The 21035-nt window shown below is 40.8% G+C and overlaps 1 protein-coding gene across 6 annotated transcripts in view; it reads left to right on the forward strand.

The window, feature by feature from the left end:
- CNOT4 (CCR4-NOT transcription complex subunit 4) overlaps window positions 1–21035 on the forward strand; it is a 125674-nt gene that overhangs the window by 78937 nt on the left and 25702 nt on the right. For 4 of the 6 annotated variants that reach the window (XM_065401510.1, XM_065401526.1, XM_065401519.1 and 1 more), the window contains exons 8-10: window positions 6156–6213; window positions 6562–6811; window positions 9200–9697. In XM_065401510.1, coding sequence (XP_065257582.1) covers window positions 6156–6213; window positions 6562–6811; window positions 9200–9697 — 806 coding nt within the window. Of the gene's footprint in view, window positions 1–2845; window positions 3002–6155; window positions 6214–6561; window positions 6812–9199; window positions 9698–21035 lie in introns of all 6 variants that reach the window. The other 2 variants (XM_065401503.1, XM_065401495.1) reach the window with 1 other exon arrangement.

The following is a 21035-nucleotide window of genomic DNA, read 5'->3' on the forward strand; positions in this document are numbered from 1 at the left end:
GGAATCTGGCTAAGAGACTAGGATTATCTTTGCCTACTCTTACAGGAAGTCTCATAATCTTTAATTATTGCAAGTGATCGGGATCTCCAGTTTTCTCATCTGAAGCACTGACACCTATTGTCATGCCTTGAGCCTTTGGTTCAATACTAACTTGGAGGGAAGAATGCAACCAAGTTAACCCAACACACCAACTTTTGCAATATTCATGTGTTGATGGGTTTCACATCCAGGGCCTGAACCAATTCTCCTTAACTTGAAACCTGATGGGATCCCAGCACAAGATGTTACAGAACAGGAAGTGAAGAATTGCTCCATCTGAAACTGCTGCAGGAATTCAGGTAGTTGGAAAGCAGTTATGAGCATTGGAATCTGGCCAGGCCCCAGAGCTATCATCCTGGCACTTGTGAAAAATGCCATGAGATACTTTGACTGCAAGTGGACTGAACTTCAGTTTGTCATTCATCTGAAATGCATAACTACAGTGGGAAACTGATTCGGTACTGATGTGGAGTGGTGGACAGCATTGTCTGGATTGCCAGTGTCCTTTCAGCAGTGAGGAAGTTGGAGGTCTCCATTCAAATATTAATCAGACATGACCATATGTAGTTTGAGAGCTGATTAAATTATAGACTAATCATATTTAAATTGCTAACCCATCACAACTTTCAACTTACAAACAGCTTCTCATTTGTCTGATTCTTTGATATGCTACTGTCTTTCTCCTGTTAGATTCTACATCTGAATCAACAATTTCACAATCATTCTCTTGACTGTCCGGTGTTAGGATTTCACTGAGGGATCAAGCAGAAGCTGAGCTGTGAGAAATATATGTTCAAATGTAAGCCTGCAGTAATAGTAGAGAAAACATAATTACTGGGCAAAAACTCTTTGTATAAACATTCTTTCTTTTTCTAAGTTTGTTCCAGTGTGAAAGTCCCTCTTCACGCTATTTTTTCCCTCATTTGTGTGAAAGGCAAATGTTGTAATTTCCACCTGTGTGGGTGTGTATGTAAAAAAATACCTATAGGCACAGCATTCCATAGTTATACGGTAGAGGTAATGACAGTTGTATTCACTTAAAATATAGGGTGCTGATAGTGGGTTGATTTTAAAATGGTTCTGGTCCTTTTTTTTTTTTTTTCTTCCACCACTTTCCTCAAACTTGCTTTTAATGGGCCAAAATGATTAATGCTTTCTTGTAACACTAAAAATGTTTGTCACTAGCACGTAGGGTGAGGGATTATTGCTGGAGAACAGCTCTTTGGAAGCATTTAGCTTTCATGAGCACTTTAAAACATTTGTTTCCACAGGAAAGTCTATGCTATGATTTAAATATTTTGGGATCAGTTAACCCATTAGACCTTTTTTTGGAGGGAGGGGAAGGAGGAAATGCCCATTGCAGTCTGAAGTCGCATCTAGACTAGAATTAATTTGAAATTTTGTCTGGGTTGAAAATTAGTCTCTTGCATCAGGATAGAATGGTGAAAAGGGCAAAAGAAAATTTTTAATCATGGCATGAGATGTAATATAAATTGATTCTCAATTTGGTGAGAGGGAGTTGATAGAGTGCCGTATTTAACCTCTTCTCTCAAAGGTGTAGAGGTCTAAGATGAGTTTTAGGTCAAATCTTTCATTTGTGCATAACTTAAATGTACGTAGGAGTTGACCCACAAAGAGAGAACAGTAGATGGAGACAAAATAGTAAATCTTGCAATATCTGAGGTGTGGGGACAGCCAGGATTATAATGAAATATTGAGGCTGAATAGGAATTTGGAAAACAGTGCTATAGCTAAAGAGCCATAGGAATCTTCCTGGTCTCAATTAAGAACTTGTTAAATCCACCTGTATGTGTGGAATGAATGGTTGGGCATGCAGTAAGTCTTATACTTATGAAGAGAAATCAGAAAGCAGGTGTAAAAGAAGACTCAGCTTTTAGTGTATGCCTTTTTACAATGAAGCACTTGCACACTATGCAATCACTTGCCTCCAACGGGATGCTGTTTTCTGAAGTGGATAGGAAAGAACAATAGGAAAAAATGAAGGGGGCTAGAAATGAATAGGTTTTGTGTTGTGATATTAGCTGATGACATTTATTATATAAATGTACTTGTACAAATAGACACATGGAAACTGGCTGAAGTGTTGTCTAGTGATGTAATTCCCTGCAGCAGTAAATAACTTCCACTTTGACTACTCGCTCTGAAGTCATTCTTCCAGATCAGATACATTTCATGGAGTGAACTCTACTTTTGTTTTGTAGAGGAAATCATAAAGGTTTTAGATTAAAAGAAGTGAACTGGGCAGTAACTTGGATAGACTGCTTTAAAGTGTGCTGGAGTGGCTAATTTCATGGTCTAGTGATGGTGCTGTGGACCATCAGGCAGGCAACCAAATTCAATTTCTGCTCTCTCAGGCCAGCCTGGGAAAATCCTCAGGGATATGGTGGGGTGTGGAAGATCTTCAGGGGGAAAAAAATGTGATCACTGTTTATAAAACTACTAAATACTTCTGGGATACAGTGAAGAAGCTTTAACTGAGAGCAAGCCCATGGGTTTTTGTACTGGAAGCTGTCTAAATGGATATTTTACAGTTGGACAAGTTTGGACTCCAATGTAGGCGGTCCAATTATCTAATCAGTGGGCAGAACTCTGTTTCCTTCAATCTTCTCTCTTGAGGAGCCTTTTTTACCCATCAGCATTAAAATCTATTTGAAAGATATGCCCAGATAATTCCATTCCTATGGACTGTCTGGTACAAGGATTCATTTCCTCAGTGTTTAAATTTTTTTAGAACACTTTCTTCATAACTTGAACTCTTCTTTTTTTTACTCTTGCCTTTTTCCAGACCCAACAGTAATAACAAAGATGCCTGGCCATCATTACAGAGTTCAAGTAAATCAGCCAACGGTTTAACAATGGAACACAGGAAAACGCCTCCTATATTAGAAAATGGCACAGACCCAGAACACATGACTCCAGATGGTCCAGACTCAGATTTCGGGTAATTGTGCTGCCTTTTATACTTTAGCTAGCTTGCTTTCTCTCTCACTTAATGGTGTGGAGGGATGGTTCTCCGGCCTCTCTGGTTGGAGAGCTGGATTCAAAATTTGATCAGGTCACATATAGAAACTAGTTTGGGCTCAGCCTAGCCTCTACCCCATGTCAAAAACACTGCATGTGTGACAGTTTGGGAAAATCCTAGAGCTAAGATAATAAGTGATGGTGCAGGTAAGGATTGAGGTGAATTGGCAGCACTACGGTCATAGGAAGCTTATGTAGAAGCTTCCCACACTAAGCATGTCCTAGCCAGAGATAAGTCCCCGACATTTATGAACAACTTCAAAAGTTCTTCAAGAAAAGTATAATTCTTGTAGTGCATCAGGAGGCTTTTAGTTGATGACTTTTGAAAAGTTGGCTTATGATGGCCAAAAAGGTAAATGTTGTAATACTAAATATTTACTTCCATCTCTTCACCTTGATGTGTTCTAGGAACTTAGCCACAATATTCAGCGATTTCCTATGTTTTTGTACACTAGCATGAATGGCAGGGCACCACAGTTTGCTGAAATTCCTTTGTGCCAAGGAGTCTCATCCACTTGATTGACCGTTTCCTGACATACTATTACACGGGGTCTCTGAATTTCTTTATAGTACTGTTGGTATCATAAACATCGTTGGGCAGATTTTGCTATATTTTGCAATCATATCACCATAGGCTGTGATTCCATTAGATCTCTTGGGCTAAACTGGGTTGGGCTAATCCAAATTTTAGAAGGGAGAAGACAAAGGAAAACCCAGAATATCACAGAGGTAGTGGGGTCGATTCAGCAGCTATTCTTCCTTTTGGGTCAGTATTGAACCAAACCTTAGCATGGTGATAAGCAAAATTTCACTGTTGAAGGTCACGCCTTTTGGTTGAGATGTAAGAGGAGTCGTCGTCATTTGTGTTCAGAAATCCTATGGCGCTTCATCCAAGAGTAGGAGTGTTAACTAAAGTGTCTTGGGCAAATTCCAATTAGGTAATTCCGTTTCTAAAATTTCCCCTCTAGTTTCAGTTAACTTTGATATTCTTTACTTCCAGTCATTTACTGCTGTGTGCAGCTAAACAGTTGCTAAGTTTCAGTCCAGCTGTGGCTGAATTTCAGCGGTGGACAAGCATATTATAGGCTGTACTGGGATCTTTCTGAATGGAATGCACTACATAAGCGAAATTATTAAAATGTAGGGATTCATTGATTTGTTTATTGATGGGGTCGTAACTATAGCTTGTAAAACCTGTTCACTTAAAGACCCTTTGTATAGATCTCAAGTATAATCTATTTTGCTTCTCAGCAATTGGATTGTCATAAACAGTCACATACTTGCTTCAGGATGCAGCAATACTATTATTGTCAATGTCTGTAGGGTTGAAACATCATTTACGCATTTTTTTTCTGCCAAGAACTGAATACTTAGGACTTGCCTACATAAGGACATGCAGGAATGTTAATCTGAATTAACTAAAGGTGTGAATTTGAAGTGGATTGGTTAAAACCACATTAAATCCCTGTGCGGATGCTGTTCAGAATTAATGGCCTTAATTTGGTTTAGTTTAATTCACTTCAAAGTTAATTAAGATAGTGAAATAAGGCCACTGTAATTCTGAATGAGGGTGTTAGTTAATTTGGATGAATTTTCCGCATGTGTCTGTGTAGACAAGCTTTTAGTGAAGAGTTTGCAACAGAATTCTTGTGCTGTAGATATGCATTAACCTTTGTCATAAATCTCTGTTCGGAACATAAATAGGATACGTTATTCTTACAGAACTTGATTTTGCTTGAGATGAGCAAGAAATAATTAAGTGGACTACCTTGGAATAGTCATCTTCTACATATCTGTTCCTATATGATTTTTGTCCTTAAAAATAATTTAGAAAGTACTTGAGGCCCAATTCTAATCTGAGGTAAGGTTTAATCAATGTGCTTAAGCACAGAAATTGCTTTTTACCCAAGTCCTGTGCTCTCTGATTAAGTTTTAAGTTAATTCTAATCTCTTAAATGATGATCTGGCTAGCCAAATGGCCTTGTACAATAATAGGTGCCCAAACTTCACAGCAGCAGGACATTTTAACAACTGGCTAGGATCTAGAGGGCTGCACCCAAGTAAAATAACTCAACATTAATATGAATTACTTTTGCACCAAATACAATGTTTGTAATTTGACCTGTATTGAACTGTGGCTTTCTAATAAAAATGTAATATTCTAAAGTTCTTCATGTTACTTTTGATATTCTTTCTCTGCAGAGGCAAGCATTTGGGTCTGTACAGTCTGACACTTTTACAGGCCTCTGTTGTGCTAGGGGTAGATAAGCTGTACTTGTGGTCATAGCCTGAATTTATGGGACTTTTGCATCTGGACCTACACTGATTCCCTAGGCTAGCATGGAATTCAGAGCACTCTGGACTGCTCCTAAATGGCTGTCAGAATGTCTTAGAATGGCTGCAGTGATTCTGAGGTGGCATTTTTGTCCTTTTCTCTCTGTTTTTCATTTTTCTCTGCATTTCTCTTCTGTTTTTAGACCTGGCCTCTTCTCAAATTTTCTGAGTCTGCAGACTTAACTCCTTCTCCACCTTAGTAGTTGTCCAGGTCAAAGTTGAAACACCAGTGACAAGCCATTCTGGGAAGCTTGAACTGCCACTGCCTTGTCTGTCTCTCTTTCTCTAGATGAAGGATGTCAATCTTCAAGGCAGTCAATCTCATACCTCTTATAAGCATGAAATACACATTAGGGACAGGGGGGAACTAAGTTCTTTGTGCATCTCAGTAACAAACTCATGGTACTAAATATTTTTTAACCGATGGAGCAGGCAGAATTGAAGGATAACAAATTTGGGATTGCAGATGGACCATTGGCTGCTCAGTAGAACAATGCACAAGCAGAATAGAGTGTATGAAATACACCTCTATGGCCGTAAACTAAAACTTGGCAAATGGTAGAACTGGAACACTTCTGATTTAAGAAGTCCTCAAACAATAGGTGGACTTTTCTTCGTAATCTCTTGAAATTAGTTTTGGGCAATTTCTGTTCTAAGCGTTTATACCAATAAAAGCCAACTTCTGATGTTCACTTTGGTTATTCTGATGTTTGCATATATCTTATTTGATTTTTTTCCAGCCCTATCGACAAACCTTCAGACGCTCTCAGTATAGGAAATGGTGACAGCTCACAGCAGGTATGGCCTGAAAGCCAACGTAATGTAAATATGAATTGTATTTGTTTGAAGTTCAGTTGCAACCTTTATTTTGAGAGAAACATAATTTTTTGTGTGAAATATCAGTGTGGCATGTTAGTTCTTTTGATAACTGTCAACTAATTTTAAATGCCTTTTGATCCAGAAATGGGCTGCATCGGGCTGATTTGTTTGACATTTAAACTGTGTGCTCACAGAACTAATCTTAATTTAATCTGAATTTTTCTAGTCTTCAAACTGAATTTTAAAATGTTTTATTAATAAGGAATGACTTTAAGTCTAAAGATACATATCTTATTCTATTGACTTTTTTTTCTCCCCTGCCACCAGATAACAAACAGTGACACACCTTCACCACCACCTGGTTTATCAAAACCCAATCCAGTCATACCCATCAGTTCATCCAATCACAGTGCGCGGTCTCCTTTTGAAGGGGCTGTAACAGAGTCACAGTCGCTCTTCTCGGACAACTTCCGGCACCCCAACCCCATCCCAAGCGGGCTCCCCCCATTCCCCAGCTCTCCACAGACTTCCAGTGACTGGCCCACAGCACCAGAACCACAGAGCCTCTTCACATCAGGTATGAAAGCCTGGTTAAGGTGTTGGAAGTCACTTATTTTTGAAGTTTATGCCTCTTTTTATTTTTTTCTCACCATTATTTTAATTACATTTGAGAGTCAACTAAATACGTTTACTTAATTCTTATCAAGAAATCACTCTTCCCAGATCCCAACTGCTTGTTGGAATTATCAGAGCATCTAGTGCAGTAGTATTCATGTCTGCTTAAATGCTAAAAACACAATTGTTTAGCTTAATGTTGAAAGCATGTTCAAAATTTTTTGCTTAAAATAACAGAACAACAACATAGAGAGGTATGAATAATATATACCAAAAGCCATATTTGTATTATAATCGGAAGATCCAACATGCACAGGTTTGTAATTATATTTAGTGAAGTGGTTATGACAGAGTTTTTGTCTGATGGTTATGCAAGCTAGCCTAGTCTCCATCTTTTTTGGCCAGTGTTTGACTACACAATCTAGGGCCAACTGCAGCCACTGAAAGGTAACTGCATTGCAGAGATGGTTTCTTTTAGAATATCCATTCACAGGAATGGGATGTTGTGCTGTATCAGGTACATGAACTGAAACTAGACATGCTCTGTGGTGGTATCAAATGTTTAGTGGCTAATGGCACGATATTTTAAAGAATTCTGCCTCATAGATATCTTTCTGCCTCATAGATATTTACCAGGCAATATATTACCAAACATGTTTGTTCAAGATCAGAATGCTTTTTGCTTGAGTTAATATATTTTTCATGTTTTATTCTCTACCTGAATTGATCATCCTGTTTTATCATCAAAATTCATACTAAGGAAATGATTGGTATTGGAGACTGATCATGTAAGGAATAAGCAACAGTGGAGGGTGAACTCCCAGGCAACATAGATCTGGTTTCCACTGCTGTCACTTGTGCTTTATGGATTATGTTGCCACTTAAATTTAAGGTTATGTCTAAACTGTGGATCTTGCAGCAGCACAGCTCTACCACTATTGCTGTGCCACTATAAAGTCACCCATGTGGCGTCTCTTTTCTGGCAGGAGAGTGCTCTCCTGCTGTTCATAATTAAGCGAGCCCCAGCGAGCAGTGTTAGCTATGTCGGCAGGAGAGCCTCTCCTGCCGACATAGCACTGTCCACACCAACATTTTTGTCTGTGAAACTTGTCAGTCAGGGGTGTGGAAAAAACCAAAAAATAGTTTTACTGACACAAATGGTAGTGTAGACAAAGCCTAAATGTGGAAGATCTACTTTCCTCATGCCTAGTGTCTTTTTAATTCTCATATTGGGGACAAAAGTGGAAGTTTAGATTCTAGTCTTCTGAGAAATGATGCACAGAGCAGTTCCCGTAATTTCTCCACTCTTCTCACAATGGTGTGCACTCCTCTAGGCAGTTGATTCCAGCTTCTCCCTCCCAACAGAGGGAGACAATGCAAATGCTCATTTGTGATACTGCCTTATAGAAGGGGGCTTGCTGGCTCAGAATCTGTCTCCAGCCTGATGTCTGTTATACTTTCTCCAAAAACTGAATGACCGCTTCCAATGTTCAGAGACTATGAATTTAATATTTTTAAAAATATATAAACAGTAAGATGAACTATATATACACAAAGGAAATGAAAATGCAAGGAAGAGTTTTTGGTAACTCGTGTCCACAACAGTGCTTCAAAGCACTTATCAAAATGTACAGTACAGCTATTTTTCTTCAACTTCCTTTGTCTGTCAAGGTGCATATTTTACTCATTCACGTAATTTGGTTTTGTTTATACTCTGCAAGATATTTCCCAGGGTTGCTCAGAAGTCATCAGTACTTGTTTTCAGAACTACCAGAAGCCAAATCTTTTCCCCTCCTACAAAATTGTTACATATCAGCCCTGAAGTACAACATTAGAACTGAAAGCAGACTATTGAATTTAACAGCAACTTTATTTAATAAGACTAAGGGATTTTTACTTTGTCACTCTGACTAATGCATTATTCAGTGGAAAACTTTTACTAGTAAAAACTCAAACAATATTCTGTGCAAGCACCTGTTTAGTCATCCTATATTTCTGTTCTTTGCTCTTACTGAAGATATTTATTTGGTAAGGGCTTTCGTTTTTTGCACGTTAGATCTGTTTCTGCTTTATCCTGCAGTGAAATCAGTCCTGTCTGTAATATCTCAAATCGCCCCAAATTCCTAGTTAGTTTGTAGTGGGGTGAGATAGAAAGTTAAGATGGGCTGTGAAAGTGGAAGCACTTGTTCAAATACCAAATGTCTTTGAGGCAATGTCATAAAAATGTATTAATATGAAAAGTGACTGGATGTTGACATTTAATAGTATTGGGTCTGAAAACTGCAGAAATAAGACTAAGGAGGTGAGATTAGTTCAGATGTTAAATGTCATCCCTCTTCTCCTCCAACAGAAACCATCCCAGTATCCTCCTCTACAGACTGGCAAGCGGCATTTGGGTTTGGCTCCTCCAAACAGCAAGAGGATGACTTAGGGTTTGACCCCTTTGATATCACCCGCAAAGCCTTAGCAGACCTGATTGAGAAGGAACTGTCAGTCCAAGACCAGCCTTCCCTCTCGCCCACATCTCTTCAGAACCCTTCCCCGCACACTACAACCGCCAAAGGGTCAGGGTCTGGATTCCTGCATCCTGCTGCGCCCTCAAATGCCAACTCTCTCAGTAGCACCTTTCCAGTCTTGCCACAGAGGTTCCCGCAGTTTCAACAGCACCGAGCAGTTTACAACTCCTTCAGTTTTCCAGGCCAAGCAGCTCGCTATCCTTGGATGGCCTTCCCACGCAATAGCATCATGCACTTGAACCACACAGCAAATCCCACCTCAAATAGTAATTTCTTGGACTTGACTCTCCCGCCACAACACAGCACAGGTCTGGGAGGGATCCCTATATCAGGTAGGTGAATCAAGGCAGCCATGAACATAACACCTGATTCATGCCTTCAGCTTCTCTGAGCCAGGGTGGGAAGAGGGGGATAGCCAGCTACCAGTGCTAGACTGCTACCGTGATTGTCATCCTGGGATTCTTTTGGGGCAACATTGTTTTAAATGGGCCCTCTTTCATTTTTTCAGAAGGTTTAATTGGATGTTTAGCCTTGTAACACCGAGCTTTATAAGGAAGGTGGAGTATCTTTTCAAATGAAATAATTGGGCACAAGAGATTGGTATTTCAGTTCTTCAATCTTGCCAAGGTCTGGCTTTCCATGAAAACTTAAAAGGAAGAGTAGGCCTTGGAATTCCAGTCAGACTCCAGTATCAACATGCAGGTGCTAATCCAAGTTTTAAAAAGATATGCAAAAATTATTTGCAAGCATTAAGGAATCAAGCCACCGGCCAGCTGTCTTGGCTAGGTTGTTCCCTTCCACATGCAAGCAAAACAAACTGCATATTTAACAGTCCATGCTATTTATTTCTTCACTCCAAATGGTTTTAATGTTTTACATGCAATCTTCAATGTCCTGAGAGAGAACAGGCCAGTTCTGGACCATGGCTGGATTGGTGGGATATTGCAACAAACATTGTGACGAGAGGGCTAAATAGCCAGAACGTTGGTCTGGTTCACTTCTGGGATTTGGAGCTCATCCTGTACTCCCAAGCCGCATTTAATAATTTGGCCTCAGCAGGCATTTTCCAGGAAAGAATATATTTATATGGAATTTTGTATTCAAGATGACTAGCAATTTAAGGAAGAAAAAGTCTCCTAAGCTATTTGCAGTCATGGGTTGAGGAAAGCTGCTCTATGAGACATTGCCACTATTATTTTCTTCGAGCATTTTGGAGAAATATGTTGCAACTTCCTAACTGTAAGAACAGTAAGACAATGGGACAGACGGCCTAGGGAGGTTGTGGAAGCTCCTTCACTGGAGGTTTTCAAAAGGATGCTCGATAGCCATCTGTCTTGGATGGTTTAGACTAGTGGTTCTCAAACTTTTTTTTTCGTGGACCATTTGAAAATTGCTGAGGGTCTCCACGGACCACTTAATGATATTTCCAAATGTTGTTTGTACCATTAGCTAATTATTGTAAAGCGCTTTGGATAAAAGCGCTATATAAAAAAAACTTAATAGTTTTTTTTGTTCTACAAATAAAAGCACACATCTCATATTTTAATATCGGTAGTCTTACCTTTCTAATGCAATGGATGTGCCCCCTCTTCCCTGCCGCTGCAGCCCCTGCTGGGAAGGAGGGGGATCTCTCCCTCTCTCCCCAGCTGCCGCAGCCCCCAAGCTGGGGAAAGTAGTCTTTCTCTGGCCACCGCAGCCCTGCATGTCCCAAATTCCCCCCATCCCCTCTTCTCACTTCACTGCGCCCTCCCACCTACCCCCATCCCACCCCAAGGCCTCCACCTCACCTTACATGTGCGTCTTCTCCAGGGTCCAGGCACCTAATTAGTGGAGCCACGCCTGCGTGGCTCCACTAATTAGGTGGGTGGCCCTTCATTCTCTTGTGTGCGGCTGCCCAGGTGTGCACCTTAGAGGGAACTATCCACAGACCACCTGAATGGAGCGTAGACCACTGGTGGTCCATGGACCACAGTTTGAGAACCTCTGGTTTAGACACAACAAATCCTTCATCTTGGCAGAGGGGTTAGACTTGATGACCCTTGCGGTCCTTTCTAACCCTACGATTCTATTACTCTGATGATTAAGAAAATCTAAAGGCGAGCGACCTAAAAACTTTTTACTACATATTTTTGCTACTCAAGTGCAGAAGCTAATTTTGGCAGTTTCTTCCTTCCGCTTTGTCCTCTGAATCCTTGCCGATCATTTCCATGCTTTTTCCTAGACTTCCCGAGGGTAAAACAAATATTTGTAGCCTGGAACAAATGTTGGGAGTGTCCAGACTAGCCTTTACAATGAAGTTGGCTCCCTCAAGTTAAATGATGATTAACTTGAGGTTTAAAAAACAAAAACAAAAAAAACCCTTTAAGGTAAACAAGAGGGCCCCTAGTTTTTTGCTACTTCATTAAGGTGTTTACACTTACAACCTAACAATGCAAATAGTTCTTTGATCTAATTTAGTGAAAAGTAAAAATTTATTTGCGCTTTCAGACACTGAAAATTATTCTGAGCTCTGTGACTTGATATATTTTATCCTGGATGAGTGGCTAAAGGTGCTAGTCCAAGGGACCAATGGTAGGGTTGAGGTTAGATATCTTGAGTCATTACAGTTAAAATAAATATTCTGAGGTATTGCATAGATAACCCCAGCTTTGCAATAAGGCTTTTGATTCTGGTGAAATGGGTTTGCAAGGTCATTCTTAAAAATCACATCATTGAATTGGCTTTTGACCATGCCGTTTTCCCATTTTGTGCGGCACAAGACTTGGGTATCCTTCTTGGTATTGCTCTGGAGGAAGGGCTCCATGGACCTTTGTGCCCATGACTAGTATATAGCTTGTCACTTACACTTTTCGCTGCCTGTTTTTAAAGGACAAATAATATCCTTAAACACCAATGTTTTCTCTCAGTATGTAACCAGTAGAACCAATTCATCTTCCAAAAATATTTTTAAGTACAGAAAACACAAAATAAACATCTGCTGAAGTCTCTGTGGAAAGTTCCGTCATGGTAGCTTTGAACTCTTGTTAAGAAAACGTTGAAGGTTGCCTAGTTTAGTCTGGCAAGTCCGTTAACTCTCCAACAACCCACATCCATAGAGGTTTTGATAAACTCCTCCTTCAGAGGGGAATGCCCTCTGCATGGATGCATTGGCTAATCTGTTTTTCTCTGATCCAAAATTAACATAAGTACAAGAAGGTCAGATCATTTTGTTGAATTATGGATTTGTATTGTATGGATTTGTTCTGTTTGCATGGCACATCACAAATGGGTCCTGTTCAATGACTGGGGGCTCCTAGGGGTTACTGAAATATAAAATAATTATTCCTGGAAGATAGGAAGTACACTGACATTTCCTCCTACGTTTTCCTGTGGCATGTTGATCTATTAGAACACATCTTTTATTTCCCACCACTCACTGATAGAGTTCTCATTTTCAGATAGGTCTTTGATCTGCAGAGCTTTCTACAAAATTACTCTTACCTTTTCATGTGATAACTTCCCATCCTTGGGCTTCTCTATACACATACTACTGATACCAGTTAAAATGGTACGACCCCTTAATGTGGTTGTAGTTTTACATTCCATATGGGAAGAATAAGTGATCCTGGTATAAGGCACCTTTATATGGATAATTGCATCCATACTGGGGGATTGTATTAGTATAACTAGATTGGTAAAATCACAGCCTTAACAGATAGTTATACCAATACTAAAATCTGTGTAGACTAGGTCTTTAAGGCTGTGTTTACACTAAGGGGCTGTAATTGCTATTCTAACAGGGCCCTGCATGAGATGGTGTGGTAAGCTCATTTAGCATACAAAAAATAGTGAATTGATAAGTATACATAAAGTTCTATTTAGTTTGTCAAAAAAGTAACATTGAAACTGTGAGTATAATAGAGAAGTTCTCACCTGTGTCATCAGTGGTAGTACTTCTGTAGACAGGGCTCCAACACCATCCAGCATTTTACTGACATGGTGATAAAAATACTAAAAGCTGCTGGTGTTTTGTCTACACTAGGGCTTACCAGCAAGCTGAACACTTTCAGGGATCAGAAATAAATGCTTTCAGGATGCGTACAATTTAAACAATAATCCTGGACTAGTGTTTAGAAAGAGAGAGGACATTTGAGCCTTCCAAGCATCATCCAGTTAACTTTCCTTTCCACTCACACAGCCATTTTCAACATTTTTTAAAATTTATATGTATATAAAAACAAAACTGATTAAAAGAGCCTCACAAAACTTTGATTTGAAATCAGCATACTGTTTGCTAGACTCTTCAGTCCCATGATTCACTAATTTCACTACAAAATATTTGAGGATATTTAGCCAATTAAATTGCTGAACTTTTTAGTGCTATAATTTTGCATGAAGAAGTTACTTAGTGCCATAGAGTATGGCTCTTTCAAATGTTTTGTGTTAACTATTACGGTTCCTTTTTTAAGGTTACAAAGGGAGAGAACATTTTAAAATTAATATCAGTTTACACTGGTATTCATTACAATTTTATTTTTCAGTGTTAACTTTAGGACTCCATATAAATTTTATCTCCTGTTTAGTCCAGAACAGAATTACTTGCTTTACTTTGCAATCCTATAACCCCAAAACAGCTGTGTATGATGCCCAATAATATAAATGGAAGGACACTCAGGGCAGGGCACTATCTAAATGTATATAGGATCCATATTAAGAAAAAAATCAAATGTGCATTTGACTTTGCTTGTTCTGATGTGATTCATGAAGGAAATGTGTGATGGTTGTAAAGCTACTGTATTTCTAATTACAAACATTTAATACTTGGTATGCATAGAAATTTGTAACTGGAATGTTCACTGGGCATTAATTAATTAATATCCATATTTTTCAATTGGATAGACTAACTATGATAGATATTGTTTCTTCTGATTGCAAGGGTTTTCATGGTCACATTTTTGTAGGATGATTAACATTTCTCTTTGGTGGATGGGACTGACTGGAAGATCAGTATTCTACTGGGCATATTTTAATTTTGTATTAATATATAGTAGGACAGTCTGATTATACATGACTACAGAAAAGTTATGGACATACCTGCTCTTCTGAGTACCGTTATGACAGTTGAATCATTTTCATCAGTCTTGCTAAGCCCCTAGATTTGGAGAGCGTAGGTAGATTTTTTTTGAGAGCCCTTGGTTCTGGAATGTTGGTCATAATCAGTCACCTTCAGGGCCTGGTGCCAGAATCATCTCAGGCTTTTGCTTGGATATAGGTGTAATTGAGAAATTGCTTCTGTTGAATCAGGGATTGTCTAGCTTGATAGCAAATCTCTTGTACGTACACACAATCTGATAGATGGGAGCACTCTGTAAATAGGAAAATAATCCCTGAGTGAACTAAAAGTGGAGGCTTCTTTTTTAAACAGGCTTAAATTTGTAAGAATGTTGAGCAGCACATAAGTCCTCCTGTATTGCTATTTCTACATACAAACACGTTAACTGTTACTACATAACAACCAAGGTGATGGCTTACAACAGTGCACCCTTACCTGTTTGCTTCAGGCGTCTAAAGTAGAATTACCTAGAACAAAGAGGGCAAAGCAAATTATTATATCTATCTCATATCCTTATTAGGTTTTCCTTTTTTAATGTAACACTCCACATATGAAAGGTTTATCGCTCTGCCCTCTCCCACCATTTGAGTCATATGGCATATCATCATATCTATCAAATTTAAGCTGAACATCAAATCTCTTTACCTGCTAACATACTTCAGGCAGTATGCTATTACATCACTGCTTTACTAAGACGTTGGCCTCTGTCGCCTCCTTCCTTGAATTTCCATGAGTCAGACCATGGAGGAGGGTGATGTATCAAACATAGCCAATACTGAGAGTCTTTCTCCTGCATTGACATTGAGGGAGCAATTTTCAGACTTTCTGATTTAACGCCTTCACACCCAAGTCTAACCCTTCTTTCAGTTAGGAATGTCTCTACCTCACTGGTCTGTACCCCTCTGACCTTGTCACTTGTGTGTCTCGTGATTGAGTCTTTCTAGATCCTATACAGAGCAAGGCGTGGTATGTTTTGAACAAGTCTTGGGATCCATGAGCTCTTGAGCTTCTGACACGCTCTGTGGCCTTGGCCAAATCACATGATGATTCTGCTGCAGTTTCCCCTCCTGTAAAATGGGGATACTTGCCTATCTTGGAGGGATGTATTAAGTGTGTTGTAAAATGCATTGATGGTGAAAAGAGCTGTGTATGAAGTATTAGCTAATCTGTTCCTCCATGGCCATGTGACTTTTAACAGCAGCATCCCGTCTTTTCTAGTCTCTCACTCCCACTGACCACTCTGTTTGAATGTTCTCTAATGCCTCGCTTAAATTAATATTTCCACCTTTTCATCCTTTTCTTGGCCACTGCAAAGGATTTCTATCCACCTTTAATGTAACTGGCCAAACTTGCAGCACTGTCACAGACACTTTATTCACCTTCTGTCACCCTTCTGACATAGTACCATATATACTCCGTATATACTCGATCATAAGCTGGTTCGTTTATAAGCCGACCCCCCCCCAAGATGGATAAGTAAAAATGGAAAATTTGTATAACCCGTTCGTAAGCCGACCCTATAATTCAGGGGTCAGCGAACTTTGGCTCCCGGGCCATCAGGAGATGGTTTGTTTACCTTGAGCGTCTGCAGGCACCGAGGTAAACCTAAGTAAACAAAGTGTCCCGGCGTGCCAGCTGCTTACCCTGATGGGCCAGGACAGCAACTGGTGGGGAAATTTTTTTTTGGGGGGGAGAAGCTGGGAGTCAGGGGAGTAACCCCTGTGACCACCCTCCCCATGACCCCACCCCTAGCCCGGGACCCCCACTCTCCCCATACCATCCCTTCGGGACCCCCACACTCTCCCTGTCCCATCCCTTCCCACCTTATCTCGGGAGGGCCAGGGGAGGATGTCTCTGGCCTGGCTGGAGCTGGTCCGGCAGGCTGGGCAGCGTGGCGGCAGCCTGCTCTGGTGGGCCAGACCGGGCAGCGCGGCCGCAGCATGTTCCAGTAGGCTGAGCTGAGTGGCACGGCCGCAGCGTGCTCCGGCAGCGTGGCCAGAGCCTGCTCTGGAGGGCAGGGCAGAGCAGCACGGCTGCAGCTGCTTCAGAGGCTGCGGGGAGAGCAGCGTGGCCAGAAGCGGAGAGACTCTGGCCCCGCCTCTTCCCTTCTGGCTGTGCTGCCTCCCCTTGCTCCCTCTGGGGGGGGGGGAGAGGGGGCTGGGTCCCACCTCTCCCTCTCTATACCCGTTCATGAGCCGACCCCCTTCTCTGGTGCTTCCCTTTTTTACTAAAAAATTCGGCTTATGAACGAGTATATACGGTACTTTAAGGAAAACTACCTGTTTACTTGGCACTTTTCCTTGTCATTTGGTCTTGTCTCAGCAGCATTGCTTGCAACATTTCTACCATTATCAACAATTCCTTTTCCTTCTGCTGTTACCTTCCCAACGCCCTAAAATCTGCTACTACCCACCCATTCGTAAGCCTTTCTCTGACCATGACGTGCACACTAATCACCAAAACTGAGCAGTGATTTTGGGTGCCCAAATTGAGACACCTTAAAGGAGTCTCCATTTTCAGAAAGTGAACACTTGCTATCAGATGCCACGTTGGTACCCAAGATCACGATTTAGTTTTGAAAATCTTGGCTGGTTTAGTCTTTAACCCCTTCTTTCTTAGCAAAATGATTGTGTTGCTATCGATGTTCAAACCACGTTTTTTACAATAGCCTCAACTACTTGTAATTCAGGTTTCACTATGACAATTGCCTAGTAGCATCTGTGTATTCAGTCTTCATCAGCAAAAGTTTGTCTTGACCTCTGTGTAAATCTTGGCACTCACTGATTGACTTTGTCCTCCTGAATAGTCTCTGTAACTGTTCAGGTGTTGGGTTTCTTTTCATTGTGGTCCTTCCCCCTATAACACCGCTTTGTCTCTGGTGATTTCTCCTATTGAAACTCAAGAGCTCAGTTCTAAGCCCTTTACTCCCCTACTTCTGTCACTTCTGTTTTTAACTGCTACTTTTTCCTGTTATCCTGATAAATGTTTCAGCTGGTTCAGCACAATACATAGTAGATGGTAATCCACCTATAACCAGTTTTCTGGGATTTCTTTAGTCTTATCTATCCCACAGTGTTAGCCGTATAAACTCTATTGAATCAGTGTTAGTTCATAGTTGTTCCTGTATATTGTATCCTTTAAATCAGTGGTTTTCAAACTGTGGGTCACGACCCAGTACTGGGTCGTGGAATGTAAGGCACTGGGTCGCGGTGGCTCTGGTCAGCACCACCGACTGGGCCGTTAAAAGTCCCGTCGGCGGTGCTGCCCAGCTATGGCAGGCTAGTCCCTACCTGTTCCGACACCACGCTGTGCCCTGGAAGCAGCCAGCAGCAGGTCCGGCTCCTAAGCGGGCAATTGGAGCTGGGGGTGGTGGTGGTGCCTGCCAGCAAGAGCCACTTGCGGGCCTCCGCCTAGGAGCCGGACCTGCTGTTGGCCGCTTCTGGGGTGCAGTGCGGTCCGCGGTGCTAGGACAGGAGGGAAGCCTGCCTCTGCACCCCGGCTGCGCCACTGACCAGAAGCCGCCAGAGGTAAGCCTGCTTCCCAATCCCCTGCCCCAGCCCTGAGTCACCCCTCAAACCCCTAGCCCAGTCCTGCACCCCAAACCCCTCATCCCTGGCCCCAGCCCAGAGCCCTGACCCCCTCCCGCACCCCTCCTCCTCCCACACTCATTCCCAGCCCCACCCCACAGACCTCACCCCCACACCCCAACCCTCTGCCCCAGCCCTGAGCCCCTCCCACACCCCAAACCCCTCACCCCCAGCTCCGTTGGGTCGTGGGCATCCACTGGGTCACCAGAAAAAAGTTTGAAAACTAGTGCTTTAAATTACCACTCTTACACTGATTGTCAAGTCTCTGCTTACTTCAGCCTTGTTCACTTACAGATTAATCTTTCACCTAAATATCGGTCAAGGGTTTGTGGGACAAATTTCAAACTCTGTTCTGGCTTCTGATCTCCCATTTTGCCTTCAGTTCCCATAACCATAGTCCTCTCCTTGACTCTGATCTCCCCATATATGCTTTGTCTGCAAACTTGCCTATTGTCACTTCCGCAACATTGCCTCTGTGTACCCCCCGTCTTGATGCTACTTCTGCAGAGATCTTTATCTTGCTTTGAATACTGTAACTCCTTTTAGAGTTTCTCAAGTTCCTGTTTGTTCCAACATGTGCAAAATGTTGCTTCCCACATATGTGTAGAGTGGAAAGATCTCCAAGCATATACCCAGGCTCCCTACTAATTTCAGGGACCAGACTGATGTTGCCTTGTTTTTAAAAACCAACCATAAGACATGTTTCATTCTGCCTCTTGAATCTTGTCTCTTTGTTCTCCATCTGCTCCCTCTACTCATTTACTAAGTAAGAAGATGTTGAGAGAGAAAGTAGTGTATGTTCAAGAACTTTCTACACATCTTCTCCCATCTGGAGCAGTCTCATTGTTTCTCTACCTTTTTTAAAATCTCATTTGTGCTCTTACCTTTGCTGTTAATTTTGTAATTGTATTTAACCCTGAGGTGTTTCAGATACAGTTGTGTGAAAGTTGCTATTCCTAATAAACCTCACTGTATAAATATCAGTGCGCTAGTCTATAGCAGTGGTTCTCAACCTTTTTTCATTTGCAGACCCCTAAAAAACTTCCAATGGAGATATGGACCTCTTTGGAAACTTCAGATGGAAGTGCCAGACCCCTTTGGAAATCTATTGTCGGTATATATAGTTGAATTCTCTTCTGTCACTTTTCAGTCTGTCTTTTGCGGATCCCTTAGATATAGTCCACGGACCACAGATTGAGAACTACTGATCTTGTAGGACTTTGCTTTGGGCATTTGCAAGTTTTAATAAACTTTCAACCTGAACTGTCCTAACCTGATGAACTAACTTGTATACTAGCACTAATAGTAACATTGAGGTTCCAAATTTTCAAAATGTTTTGAACGTTCCTAACTTATGAAATTAGTAAAGTTTAAAATGTTTCAAGAACTCTTGGAGCCAAGTTTTTCTCCCTTAACTGCAACAAATTCAGATGGACTACGAACGTCAATAACACAGCTAGGATGGAAATAAATGTTTTACTGGTGAAAATGGATTTCTCAGAGGATTGAGTAAGAGTGACTGACTTCCTCCTGTAGGCTGCTGATTGTGACCAAAGATGATATCTGGTGGCTTTTTGCTATTTGTTTCACTTTGTAGTGGATAGGTGGTTCATGCCCTTCTTGATAGTTGCACTAGAGGAGCAAGGTATTCCATTAAAATAGATTGTATTCAGTTCCCATTCCTAGTGGTGGGGAAAGTTAGCACTCGTTTGGGGGTAAAAAATACTTCCGTCCTCATGCCTGTAAATTCTTCATGTTTCAGTGCTAAACTTTGTTTTGCTTTTTTAAAAAGGGATTAATTGAAAGCTAAAAGATGTCTAACCAGAAATCAGTGTATAGACAGAATGAGTCCCCAATTCTGGTTAGGGCCTCCGGATGCTATGGCTATAGAAGTAGTAGACTTTCCCCTTATGCTAGATTTTTGACATGTTCTATTTCTTGAAAGCACTTATCCTTAGGACCTAGAGCTGCTGTTGCACATTTTTAAAACTTACAAAGTAAAATTCCAAAACGTACAACTTGCCTTGTAAGTCAATCTAAAAGAAACAGATGTCACCAGTAGAATAGTTAGCACACACTAAAATGGTTAAACAGATTTGACCTTGGATAGACTGAGAAGAGGTCAAAAGTTAAGGTCCTTCATGCAAAACTCCCCGCCACTGGTTCTCTTTTAAACCAGAGGACTATTAATATGCACACTTCAACAGGTTGAATGCAGCAATATTTCAGAGGAGGAAGATCTCTCATTACTGAGGGCCCTAAGTTATTATAAGGCTTTATTGGTAAAAACAAATATCCTAAATTTCAGTTAGAACCTATCTGGCAACAAATGCAGATGGCCAAACTCTAATAGGCTTTCAGCACAAGTGCACATTTCTGAATGAATGTGTTTCTGAGTAGAACATAGCTTTTTGCTATCTGCAATTGTTTTTTTAAAAATGGAGTACCTTAATCAAGTAACTTAATTTGTAAGAATATAAAGATCTCTATGTGAAATTAGGCTGTCTGACTTGTTTCAGTATATGCAAATTTGATCCCTTTCATCAACATTGGAATCTTGTGTTGGGAAAAAGATAAGCTGAGTTTGAAGTTTAGTTATTTGTAGGCATGGGTATCTTTTTAAACAAAACATTTTTTTTGCTTACATAAGTGGGTCAACTACATCTGAAGATGACCTTCAATAATCATACTGAATCTAGTTTCAGATGCCTTGTTTTCCTTTCAGCTTCCTTTTCTACTTCTCTCATCTGACCTGATCACAGAATAACTCTATAAAGGTACCTGCAAATATACATTAATGCTTAACCATCCTAATTTATTTGTTACAAAGACAGAAAAGTCAAGAATGGCTCCAGTGGTCCTCAGTATGCACAAGTACACTGCACTAAATTTATTCTTAGCTCTGAGCATAGAATTATAAAATCCTAGGTCCAAAAATCCCAACTTAAAATTGCCCTCTGCATTCTCCTTTCAGGGTCTGGAAGTCTCTTT

Source organism: Emys orbicularis, chromosome 1, assembly GCF_028017835.1.
Source record: "Emys orbicularis isolate rEmyOrb1 chromosome 1, rEmyOrb1.hap1, whole genome shotgun sequence".
Lineage (NCBI taxonomy): Eukaryota > Metazoa > Chordata > Testudines > Emydidae > Emys > Emys orbicularis.